An 11,654-nucleotide genomic window follows, 5' to 3' on the forward strand; every position below is an offset into this window, starting at 1 on the left:
GGGCTCAGCTCTCCAGGAGGTCTGTAGTCACTTTCCTGCCTGCACCTCATGTTTGTGGTCCTGTTAAATGGGGTATTTCCGTGGCTCATAGAGGCTGTTTCCCACTCTGACCTTACTCTGCCATTTTCATGCTGAGCTTCCTGATGTGTTCCTGTTCTTCCCCTTCCCCCAGCTGTCACAGAGCTATGTCAGGCTCCTTTGCTGGAGATGATGTCCCTGGGATGGTGGCAGTGTCACTGCATCCCCCTGGGGCTGGTTTCTCCCTGTGCTGGGGCTGTTCCCCTGTGCCTCTCTGCTGTGGCAGCCTGCTCAGCCCATTTCTGCTCACAGGTGACAGACGGCTCCTCGGTAGCCCTGGTGCCCAAGCAGAACTCAGCCTACAACATCTCCAACTCCTCCACCTTCACCAAATCCCTCAGCAGATATGGTGAGTGCACATGGGCATCCTCCTCTGGGCTGGCTGGGGAGGTGACACTGGGCTGGGCATGTGGACCAAGCCACAGGGCAAGTGACTATAACTGTAACTCATGTGAACAAAGTCCTCCAAACTCCCAGCCCTCCTGCACAATGCTACCTATTCTAGTGTTGGAGAGGGAGCAGGTGCCCTCAGAGCCATCTTTCTTTGCAGTGTGTTGGGCTCAGGGGAAAAAGGCAAATGTTAGATGGCTGCTGCTGAGGGATCCTTTCCCTTTTATTCCCCTGAAATCTAATTAAAATAAGCACAGAGGCACTTAGCACTTTAAAGAGCAGAGTTGAAGACTCCCACGAATGTACTGGCAGGTGTACTTTAGCCTTGGTTTGGAAGGGAATAGTGTGATCAGGAAGCATCTGTGATCCTGGCACTTGCATGCTGGGAGCAGGACAGGCTCTGCAGAATTCCCTCCATGGTTGTCCTCGCCCCTGTGCATCAGCCAGGCCTGCCTGTGGCCCAGCAGGCTGTGAGGATGGTCACAGCAGAGCTCCCAGTTCATGCTGGCTGCAGAGGCTGAGTCCCAAAGCTCCTGTGGAGGCAAGGGGGATGCTGGGGCTGCTGGTGAGGCCGAGGTGGCAGGGTGGGAGCATCCCCTGTGCTTGCAGAGAGCATGCTGAGGACAGCCAGCAGCCCCGACAGCCTGCGCTCACGGACCCCCATGATCACCCCCGACCTGGAGAGCGGCACCAAGCTCTGGCACCTGGTGAAAAACCACGACCACATGGACCAGCGGGAGGGCGACCGCGGCAGCAAGATGGTCTCTGAGATCTACCTGACCCGTCTGCTGGCCACCAAGGTATGGCCCAGAGAGCCAGAGCTGGTGCCTGGCTTTGGAAATGTGCCTGGGGATGGGTAGTGATTTGGGTTGTCCAAAAGTGGTAAGCACTGTTCTTCTGTTAGCCTCCTGCTCTAGCACAGGAAGACGTCCTCACCTGGTCTCTTTTCTGAGCTGGAGGTGAAGGGTTTGTGTGTTGAAACTACAGTGAATATTCCCTGAGTAGATTTTCCTGTTTGCTCTTTGCCCCTTTTGGTGTTTTTACTATTCCCTGTATCCTTGAGCAACTGCTGGTCTGCAAAGTAGACATGCCCTGGGGTAGGTGCCTCTGGTGTTTGGGGTAAAACTGCAGAACTGGTGGTGTGGGAAGGGTGATTAACCCAGGCATTTGGCACTGCAGCATGTTCCACTTCCCTCAGCACATAGAACACTTTTTTTTGTTTTGTATGGTGTTTCTCTTTGTATACTTTTAGCATGCCAGATCATACAGTGAAGGAGATACCTCATCACTGCAGTGTCTGTTTCCCAGTATAAACCACTGAGAACCAGCAGGGTTACACAGATTGTACTGTCTTCTATTCCTACACTTGCTCTTTCAGGTGTAGGAATAGAAGTGAAATTGGTTAGAGGCTGACCATTAGTTAAAGACCCACCTCTCTGCTGGCCCAGGGTGTTGCTGAGCAGCCCTTTTCTCTTTCTCCTCCCCAGGGCACCCTGCAGAAGTTTGTGGATGACCTGTTTGAGACCATCTTCAGCACAGCTCACCGTGGGAGTGCACTGCCCCTCGCCATCAAATACATGTTTGATTTCCTGGATGAACAAGCTGATAAGCATCAGATCAATGATTATGATGTCAGGCACACCTGGAAGAGTAACTGGTAATGAAGAAGGACAGTGGGCTGGGGGGTGGGCTAAGAACATCACAGCTTCCAAGCCCTCCCGCAGGGAGCAGAAATATGAACCTGGAAATGATCCAGGACAAGAGAGGCCCACATCTCTGTATTTCGGGTGTGGGTAAATCCCTTTCATGCCTTCCTTGGCAGAAAAAATCCCAGGAATGCAGTGCTCCCTCAGCCCTTCCCCAGATCCCAAGCACCACGCTCCCCCTGATGGCTGCAGTGCTCAGGGCTGTGTTCCCATCTCACCTTGGCCTCTCCGTCGTCCTCCGGGCTCCTCCAGGGATGCCAGCCCCGATTCTCATCTCTGCTGTCCTGAAGGTGTTTCCACACTCTGGCTGTCACTCAGCCGTGCCCAAACAAAGCCAGCAGAGCTCTGTGTGTGCACATCCTCCCTGCCCTTGCCTGCAGAGCCAGCCCCTGCTCTGCTGATCACTGAACGCTGGGGCAGGGCAGTCTGTGACGCTCCTGTGACACTCCTGGGTGCTGTGCTGGGGCTCAGGCAGGTGCTGGCTCCTCAGCCCCCTCTGGCATTTTTCATTTCTGCTGCCTCACTGATTTCATCTCTGATTTTACTGTGACTGGAGACGGGTACGTATGTTCCCCGTGTCTGGCATTTGTTAAATGGCAGCCAAATCGCTTTTGTGTAGTTCAGTAACTGTTTGCAATTAGCAGGGCAGGAAAAGAAACATTTTTAAATGGAGATGTGAGAGCGTGGAAGTGCTTGGAACTGATTTATAACTCAGCTTCCTATATTAAAAGAAGGAGTGAAAGGCAAGGAAGGAAAAAAGCCCCACTCTTCAGGGGCTGGGCACACAGGCTCTTGCATACTAATGCCTGTGCTTATCTCTGGGCGCTAATTCAACATGTGGAGCTAATTTCTCCAGGCCATTCCCTTCACAAATGAAATATGTACATGCACCCAGTACCCTCATTAGGAAAGTCCTGGGGAACAAAGTGTGTTTTCTTTAAGATAAAAGCATTCACTGAGTGTAGGTGCTGGAGTATGACAGAGTGAGGAGGATTTCTGGTGGGGGAGGCTCTGAGGTGCTCCTAGGAGAGGAGAGGACCAGCAGGATTGGGAAGGGGAGCCATGGAGGGTGGCATGTGGTGTCAGTAAGCAGCAAACAACCAGTCGATGGCTCGCCAGGAGACCTGCTGTCTCTACAGCTGAGAGCTTTATTTCCAGCATCTGAGGCCACCTAAATTTTCCTCTGGTGTTAAATGTGCTAATGAGTCCCTTGAGGAGTCCAGCTAACTCCCTCCTCTGCCACGGGAGATGTGTGAAATGCCACACAGTGCCTTCAAATGGATTATTAATGTAGGAGAAAGGGACCGTGCCTGGTTTGACCCACGGGCTCAGCAAGGTCTCTCCTGGGAGAGTGGATCCTTTGAGGAACCACAGATCTGCACTGCCCTACTTTGCCTTTGGGGATGGTGGCAGTGCTGAGGAATTTCTTCATGGAGAAATGCAGCCTTGTTGGGGTGGGCAGGGGGAATGGCCTTTTACCCAGGGTGTTTGCATCCCTGGAATGCTGGGAAAATCAACCTGCCCAATTCTGGGTCATGGGAGGCTCTTTCTCCACAGCTGGAGGTGCATCCAAGTGCCAGCTGCCCTGCAGGGTGTGGTTCAGGTGCTGACTCCTGTTTCCTTCATCCCTCAGTCTACCTCTACGTTTTTGGGTGAATGTGATTAAGAACCCCCAGTTTGTGTTCGACATTCACAAGAACAGTATTACTGATGCCTGCCTATCCGTGGTGGCTCAGACATTCATGGACTCCTGCTCAACTTCTGAGCACAAGCTAGGAAAGGACTCTCCCTCCAACAAACTACTGTATGCCAAGGACATCCCCAACTACAAGAGCTGGGTAGAAAGGTGAGTAGACTTGGCAAAGCTCCTTGCTTCTCCTGGGGGACTTATTCATTAATGTGAGGATGTGGGTTTTTGGGAGGGCTCCTCTTGGTAGCTGGCTGCAGCAGGACTGTCCTAATGCTCACACAAGGTGGTCCTCTTGTTTGGGGATGATGCCTTCTCCTGATTGTCTCCTGGAATGAGTTTGCAATGATTGTTTTAAAGAGCCTTTTATGACTTGCTTAAGGGGTGCTAAAAGCAACCTCCACTATTAGGTTGCCTGATGTTTTCTGTTGTAAAAACTTGGTCTGTACTAGGGAATTACTAACACCTCGCTTGATTGCTTTTGAAGAGCAGTGAGAACTCAGCCTTGGACTAGAGAAGTGCTTTTTTTGTATCACAACAATACATGCAGTTTTTGCTGAAATGCTTGAAAATTATCATTTCCCAGTGCTCAGGCTGCAGTCTCTGTGCTGAGGAGCAGGGAGGGGAGCAGGTCCCCTGACACCTTCCAACAGCTTCCACCTTCCCTGTTAGCTGAGATGTCCCTCTGTCCTGCTGAATTAATGTAGTGTTAAAGGTTCAGGTTTTGAATGAGACTGATTGCAAATTGATGCACTCAGGCATAATGCTGTGTTTAGCTTTATCCTTTTGGGAGAGAAACCTAGGAGATGTCCTCCAAAGCCCTCCAAGTAGAGCTACAGTTAAAATGTTGCCATCTTGTGAAATTAAACTTCGTGAAACTTAAAAAATGCCAGATTTCAGGTTGCTGTTGCAACTTTTCCTTGGTGATGATGTACTGGGCTAAAGATTCTGCTTTTTTCGTAACTGAGAGCCCTTTTTCAGCATCTTGACCAAATACAGAATGAACTAAATGAAGGATGTCCAGACAACAGTAAATGTCATATTCTCTTGTTTGTAAGGGTGGAACTTTGTAGCCTAAAGCATCGTTGGGTACTGTTTGTACACAGATATTTTTGTTGCACCATCAGCATGCTTGCTGTTTCACAGGCAAGTACAAAGAAAAGTGTCTTCCCTTGAGGAAGGCAGGGCTTGGATCAGAAGGAAAGGTGCCCCTGAAATATGATGCCTGAGCTGAGAGATGAGCTGCATTGTAATAGGGGGAAGTTCTTTGCATGGGGCTGGATGGGGCTTTGGAGTGGGGTCCCACAGGAACATCACAAGCTTCATAAGGTGAATTTCTCTGACCTTGCCATCTCTATGACAAAAATATTCAGCTCTGTGTATGTGCCTGGAAGAAAAAAGGTATCAAACCATTTCTGAGTTAAACATTGGTCTAGACATTCTGCGTCCCCGGGGAGGAGGTGGGAGATCTCAGTGGTGACAGATGTTCCTGCCATTGCTTACCTCCAGTATGGTCCCAGAGGCAGATGAGCAGGGGGCAGAGATGTCCTGTGCAGGGGGTGACTGTGTCTACTACTGTTCCTCTGCTGCAGGGATTTGTGGCATAATCAGCACTTCTGCTTTTGGCACAGTTATAGTCACAGAGCTTTGCAGAGGAGGGATGGGGGTGGTGTGGGGGTGGCTGAGTGGGACTGCCGGTCCCAACAGCAGGTCTGTCTGCTGCTGTGGCTCAGGCACCAGCTGAAAGAAGGGCATCCTGCCAATCTGAGGCAGGAATAGCACAGGGAAAGGCTTAGGAAGAGGGAAACCTGGGGAAACCCAAAGGGACTACTGCTGGGGTCACAGGTGTCCTCTGGAAATGGATGGTGTGACTGGAGTCTTGGTCCATGTGGGCCATGCACACTTGTATTGAAAAAGGATGGTTTCTTCCCACCCTATACGTCATGATAACACCTAGAGTGTGAAACTGCTGCTTTAGGGGATGTCCTCCTGGGATGTGAGATCTCTCTGGGGGTGTAGGAGATGCCTGGTTTAGTCAGAGGTCCTCACCTCAGACCGCTGCTCTCCTGGCAGCATCCTTGCATCTTTTTCTGGGTATGAATGAGCCTCTTTGTTAAAACTACCCAAGTGGTTTATCACTAGATGAGTTCAGTGCAGTGGGATGGAGTGGATCCTCATATTCATCTTCTCAAGTGGTCTTGCTGCCATCTGCTCCTATCCAAGTGCTTCAGCAGTGTTCCATCTCAGCGTTCAGCTGAGTGGTGCTAATCACTGTACCAGAAACTTTACCAAGAGGGGAGTCATGAGGAGCAGAGCATACCTGAGAGAGGCTGGCACTCTGCATTTCCAGGTGGAAATGCTGGAAGAGCTTATTTGCTGGGGGTGGGGTTGCTTTTAAAACAAGGCCTATGGACACAACCCTGGCTTCCAAAAAGTCCTCAGCAGCCAGCCCACTGGTGTGTCTGCTTGGAGTAACTCCTGCTGTAAGGGAATGCTGCAGCTTTGTTCTCTCAAGGTTGTGATCAACATCCTGTTGGGTATTCTGTTTTTCCACTGCCACAGCACGTGTATTGCTGCAGGGGCAGGATGTCACCTTGTCATGTGTTCACAACCCAAGTATTTAATTGAATGCAAAGGGGCATTGATGGCTTTAGGCACATGGTGACCTTAGGAGAGCAGTAGCAAAACCTTGTGTGCTACTGCAGGTGTGGAGGGTCCTGTTGCATGTAGCATGCCAATGGGATGGGAAGGACAAAAAATGTGTAGTTTAGGAGAGGGTGGAAAATCCCTTAGAGCAAGATTGCTTGGCTTCCCAGCATGGTGAGCAGAATTGGACTCAGCTGGGTGCTGCTTCATCAGGAGCACATTTTTAACTGTGCAGACTGCTCTGTGGAATGCTCAGAGACCTCTTAATGAGCAGTGTTAAAATGGGTGATTGTATGTCCCTGCTTGGAGGAAAGATGCTCTTCACTTGCCTTTCCAGGCAAGTTCTCTGTGACCATGGTGGTGGGGACCCGTCCCTTCGTGCCTGTCCCTGTTTCTGAGCCACCCCTGTGTTCCTCCCTGCAGATATTATGCAGATATAGCTAAAATGCCAGCGATCAGTGACCAGGACATGAGCGCGTACCTGGCGGAGCAGTCACGGTTACACCTCAGCCAGTTCAACAGCATGAGTGCCCTGCACGAGATCTACTCCTACATCACCAAGTACAAGGATGAGGTAAGATGTGGTGAGGCACAGGCAGGCCTGAGCTGCCACTTGAGTCCTTTTGTCCTTGTTTCTGCAGTCCCCTGCTTTTTCCTATAGAAAAACAAACCGTGAAATGTGGAATAGTAACATGTTCCATGTCTGTGCTTGGGCTGCTGGAGAAGGAAAGGTTTGGGAGGCATGAAGCCAGGAGCTGGAGTGGGCAGTGCTCATTCCTCATATTTTCTGTAGTGAGTAATGTGGGAAACACCTATTTTTCTACACATTTGGCACATGAGCTCCATGAGGCTGCAGAGTTCCCAGCATTATCTCAGCGTGCTTCCCCTATTCACTGCCACCAACCCTGCACCATGGTGGTACCAGTGCTGTGGAACTGTACACGTGGTGTTTGGCTCCTCTCCCCAGGGATCTTAGAGGATGTGGTGGTCTCTCCAGTGCTTGTTTTATGGTTGTCAGTAAGGATGGTTAAGAACTCCTCTGTTGTAATTTGTACAAATTAATTTCTCAAAACTCTGCTCAAATCCACAGCCTACATCTTATTAAAGCAATAAAATATGTAACTACAGTAAAATATAGGTCTATACACATAGCAGGATAGTACAGATTTTATTGTCTCAATAAAGGAGTTGATGACTATATCTGAATGGTGGCTAATTCAAGTGACAGAGTGCCAGAACATCTTCCCACTCAGAGCCAGGAGAGGAAATGGGGTGCCTGTTGTACCACGCAGCAATCCAAAGAGGCTTCTCCCACTGCCTCTTTGAGGTGGGAATTTAAAGAATCCATGGTCAAGTTGCAGCAGACCTGGCTCCTGGGTTTAAGGTCAGCTCTGGAATCATGGTGGCCAATATCCTATGGAACTCAGTGCTTTACAGGAGGGAAGAGGAGATCCTGGTTTTTGTGAAGATGCTGTGGTCATCATGCAGCTGATGGCCATGTACTGATGACTGTGCTGGTGGGACCTCTATGCCAGCCCTTAGGATGATTTTGGATGACACATTCCAGAGGCCCCTATTGCTCTGGGAAGTGGGCTGGCCATGAAGGGCTTTTGGGGTTTTACAGCTTGCACACAGTTCTGTGGCTACCATGAGAGTGAAAGTGGAGCAATCCAGATTTGCTGTGGTCCAGCTATCATCCCTGAGCCATCATCCATTGCTCACTTCCTCCAGGCTAAAAGTCCCACAATCCTTAAATAAATCCTCCAAGTCCTGGGCAAGATCATGGAGGGGACCATGTGAGATGAACCCATGGCACCAATGAGCTGCTCTTTAGGGGCACAGGTCCTCTTCTTGCCTGCCAACAGCAGCCTGACATCTGTTGAGTGTCTTGCTGTTGCCTGCTCTCTGAGCATCACAAGTGTGTTCACAGCTCTCAGGAACTTCTTTTATTATTTGTAATGGGATTAATAAATCGCAGCTGTTCCCTTTGTTTGTTTTCATCATTAAGCACAATTATATGCAGCCCGATTGCACCCTCTTTGATGCAAAATGGGAGAGAATAATTTTTCCTGTTGTTCAGTGCAATAATATGCTGTCATTGGCTGTGAATGAAAATCATAATTAATTTTCATTTGGGTACTTGCATCTTGGTAATCAGTGGTCCTGGCTCCTTACAGCAGGTGACAAACCTGGGTGTCTCTACACTCAGCACAGGTTTCCTTTGACTGCATTGTTTCCATAAGGCTGAGATAAGAGTAAATAAGTGCATGGGCAGTTTGGGAATCATTTGGCACCTCAGCATTCCAGGATATACCTCTGTCTGGTTGGGAGAGGCAGAGGAGGCAGGTAGGGGGAATAGGCTTCCCTTCACTTCTCTGACCAATCTCATTTGGTTCCAGCCCAGGCACCTTTCAGGCATGTGGGGTTTTGATTTCTGTGTGTCACTACAGGTATTTTACTCTGTGTGTATAATGAGGGCTGAGAGCATCTGTGGAGATGGATGGGGGGGAGTGTTCCCAGTAGCAGGTTTGTGGCAGAATCTATGAGTTCTTCCCAGTCCAGCTGCTTCCCTGAGATGTTGCTGCCAGAGGAGGTAAATCAGATGTGTCCAGCTGATGCTGGTGATATTCCCCCTCATTGGGAGCTGACACCAGTGCCCAGATGTAGCTTTTCTTTCTCTTTTGGGGAGAGATTCCCCATCAGGCATCTCTTACTGCCCCAGGAGACAGAGGCCAGCCTGGTTCTGCCCCAAAATAGCCTGGGGGAGATCCAGTCTCCTGGTGGCCAGAGGCTGGTTGTGGCAGAGTGGTGGATGCTCCTCAGCATGCTCTGCCTGCCTCTCAACAACTCGCCGGCGCTGCAGCAGCTCTTAATCAAAGGGAGCTGATTCCCCATTAAGAAGTTACCTGTAGGGCTCCTGATGGACTTTGCCTGCCTCCTAGTAAGTCTATTAATTATACAACAGTTGGTTTCCAATTATGCAGCCAATGAAATGGTTAATCAAGTCCCCTTTGACGGATGCCTTGATATATAATTGCAAAAAATTTGCTCTCTCAACTAGCTCACCCGAGGAGATGAGATTTCTGTCAGGTTTGTTTTTTCAAATCAGCTTTTCTGCTCTGCTGGTGTGATGTTACTGAGACGAGACTCCTGGCTGCTGGGAGGGCAATTGCCCCTTTGTTTTACACTTTGTTACTCCCTTTTCCCTACTCTGAGTCTCATCCTCTACACTAGTCCTTCCCCAGGCCTGGGGGCATGGTCACATCTAGCCCAGGGCTGGGGACTGTCCCTCCAGCCTGCAGTCTGTCATCCTTATCAGCAGCTTGTGTAGAGAAAGGATTTCAGGGGAGGAAAGTCATTCTCAGGTGTCTCTGGGTGCACCCCTTGAACAGGACTGGGGGGTCCCAGGCTTTGCTGGTGCATCTGTCTGATGTCCCCTTCCAGCACCCCACTCTCCCCCAGTGGGATGAAATGAGACAGGTTTTAACACTGTGGCAGCTGAAGCCTTGTGGATTTGGTGTTTTTGTGCATGTGGAACCAGTTCATGGTTTGACTGTGGTCTCTGAAACACAACCCCTGCTTCCCTGCGGTGTTCCAGGATTGTTGGAGTCACAGATGTGGTGGGAAGGTGTCATTGGCTTGGATTTGGGGTTCACCCGCTGTTTGACTGTGTTTTCTTCATTTCCCATGTGCAGGTTGGCTCCTCGTTAGTGTCAGGCAGGTCCCTGGTGTCCCTGCAGACCCTTTGGGGGTCCTGATGGGCTCGATTTGTGGACGCCACCACTCACAGTGGTGTCTTTCACCTTACACTTCCTTTGGCCCTGTTGGGGCACAAGAACACTTCCCATGGGGCCACATCCCTGTGTCCTGATGCCATCAAAGAGCCAGCAGGCCACAAGGAGCCACTTTGGATAGGAGGGCACCTCCTCACTGTCTCTCCTCCCCTCTCTCCCCAGATTTTGGCTGCGTTGGAGAAGGATGAGCAGGCCCGGAGGCAGCGGCTGCGGAGTAAGCTGGAGCAGGCGATCGACACAATGGCCTTAAGCAGCTGAGAAGGCGGCGGCGGCGCCAGCGTCCGGCAGCGGGGCGGCAGGACGGACAGACGGACGGATGGACAGAGGGAGGGAGGGAGGAAGGACCGGCCAGCAGCAGCTGTGGGCACAAGACTTTGGGGCTGGGACCGGCCGGGCCCGCGGGAGCTCCCCACGGCCACCCAGAGAAACCTCGCGCTTAGCGGAACAAACCACGAACCCCGAGGGCGGCAGCAGCAGCAGCAGCAGCGTCCATGGAACTCCCTGAGCCACAGAGCAAGCCCCAGCCCCACGGCAGGCAGCAGGGACCTTGCAGAGAGGCCGTGGGGGCAGAGGAGAAGGGGCTGGGCTGCCCCACGGACCTCGGGCAGAGCCCCTGAGCCCGCACAGGAGGGTCGGGACCGCGGGGCTTCCTAGGAAGGCGTTTGGATGTTGTTGTTACTTTGGTGAAGGGAGGGTGGGTGGGCTCCTATTTTTACTGTACTTGACTTGCTCTCCCTTCCTTCCCCCCAGCTGTCCACCCCCTCTCCTCCTCCTCCTCTCTCTTTTTCTGTCTCTGCCCCCTTCTCTCTCTCTCTCTGGCCTTCTGCCACTAGTGTTAACTGCTATATTTGCACAATTTACACGAGACAAACAAAATTTTTAATTTAAAGGGAAAAAAAATTAAAAAATGGGAGGGGAAAAAATATTCTGAATTTTTTGCAACAAACTAACAAAAACGATTTTAAGAGATAAGCTAAAGGACTGATGCTGGGGAGATTTGGGGTTGGGGCTTTAGGGGTGGGCAGGAAAGGGAGCTTTGATATTTCTAAAATATGTCCTGTGCCATGTTTTATTTGAATGTTGTTTAGTGCGAAAAAAAAAAATTGAAGAAAAAAAAGTTGGGAGTTTTGTTAGCTGGATAGATGCTGTTATTTTAATGCTGCTGAGTGGTTCTGGAGGTCAAAATCAGAGAGGAAGGGAGATCCCAAGGCTGGTTTTTCTTTTCCTGGGTGATTGCTGAGGGATGGTTGGTGTTTTGTTGAGCTTGTCCTTGTTTTCCTGGTTTGGTGGCCGTGGGCTGGTCTGGGCAGTGCTGCCTGCTCCTGCCTGTCCTGGGATGATGCGGCGTGGAGG

The 11,654-nt window shown here is 50.6% G+C and overlaps 1 protein-coding gene across 1 annotated transcript in view; it reads left to right on the top strand.

Annotated features, from left to right (window-relative positions):
* The window catches only part of PLXNA1 (plexin A1), a 111,668-nt gene extending 100,680 nt beyond the window's left edge, over positions 1 to 10,988 (top strand). Inside the window, exons 27-32 of the mRNA XM_063164785.1 lie at positions 331 to 427; positions 1,078 to 1,268; positions 1,956 to 2,125; positions 3,808 to 4,020; positions 6,931 to 7,081; positions 10,464 to 10,988. Coding sequence (XP_063020855.1) covers positions 331 to 427; positions 1,078 to 1,268; positions 1,956 to 2,125; positions 3,808 to 4,020; positions 6,931 to 7,081; positions 10,464 to 10,559 — 918 coding nt within the window. The 3' untranslated portion in view covers positions 10,560 to 10,988. The remainder of the gene's footprint in view (positions 1 to 330; positions 428 to 1,077; positions 1,269 to 1,955; positions 2,126 to 3,807; positions 4,021 to 6,930; positions 7,082 to 10,463) is intronic.
* The last annotated feature ends 666 nt before the right edge of the window (positions 10,989 to 11,654 follow it).

The sequence above is a fragment of the Melospiza melodia genome, chromosome 10, assembly GCF_035770615.1.
Source record: "Melospiza melodia melodia isolate bMelMel2 chromosome 10, bMelMel2.pri, whole genome shotgun sequence".
Taxonomy (NCBI): Eukaryota; Metazoa; Chordata; class Aves; order Passeriformes; family Passerellidae; genus Melospiza; species Melospiza melodia.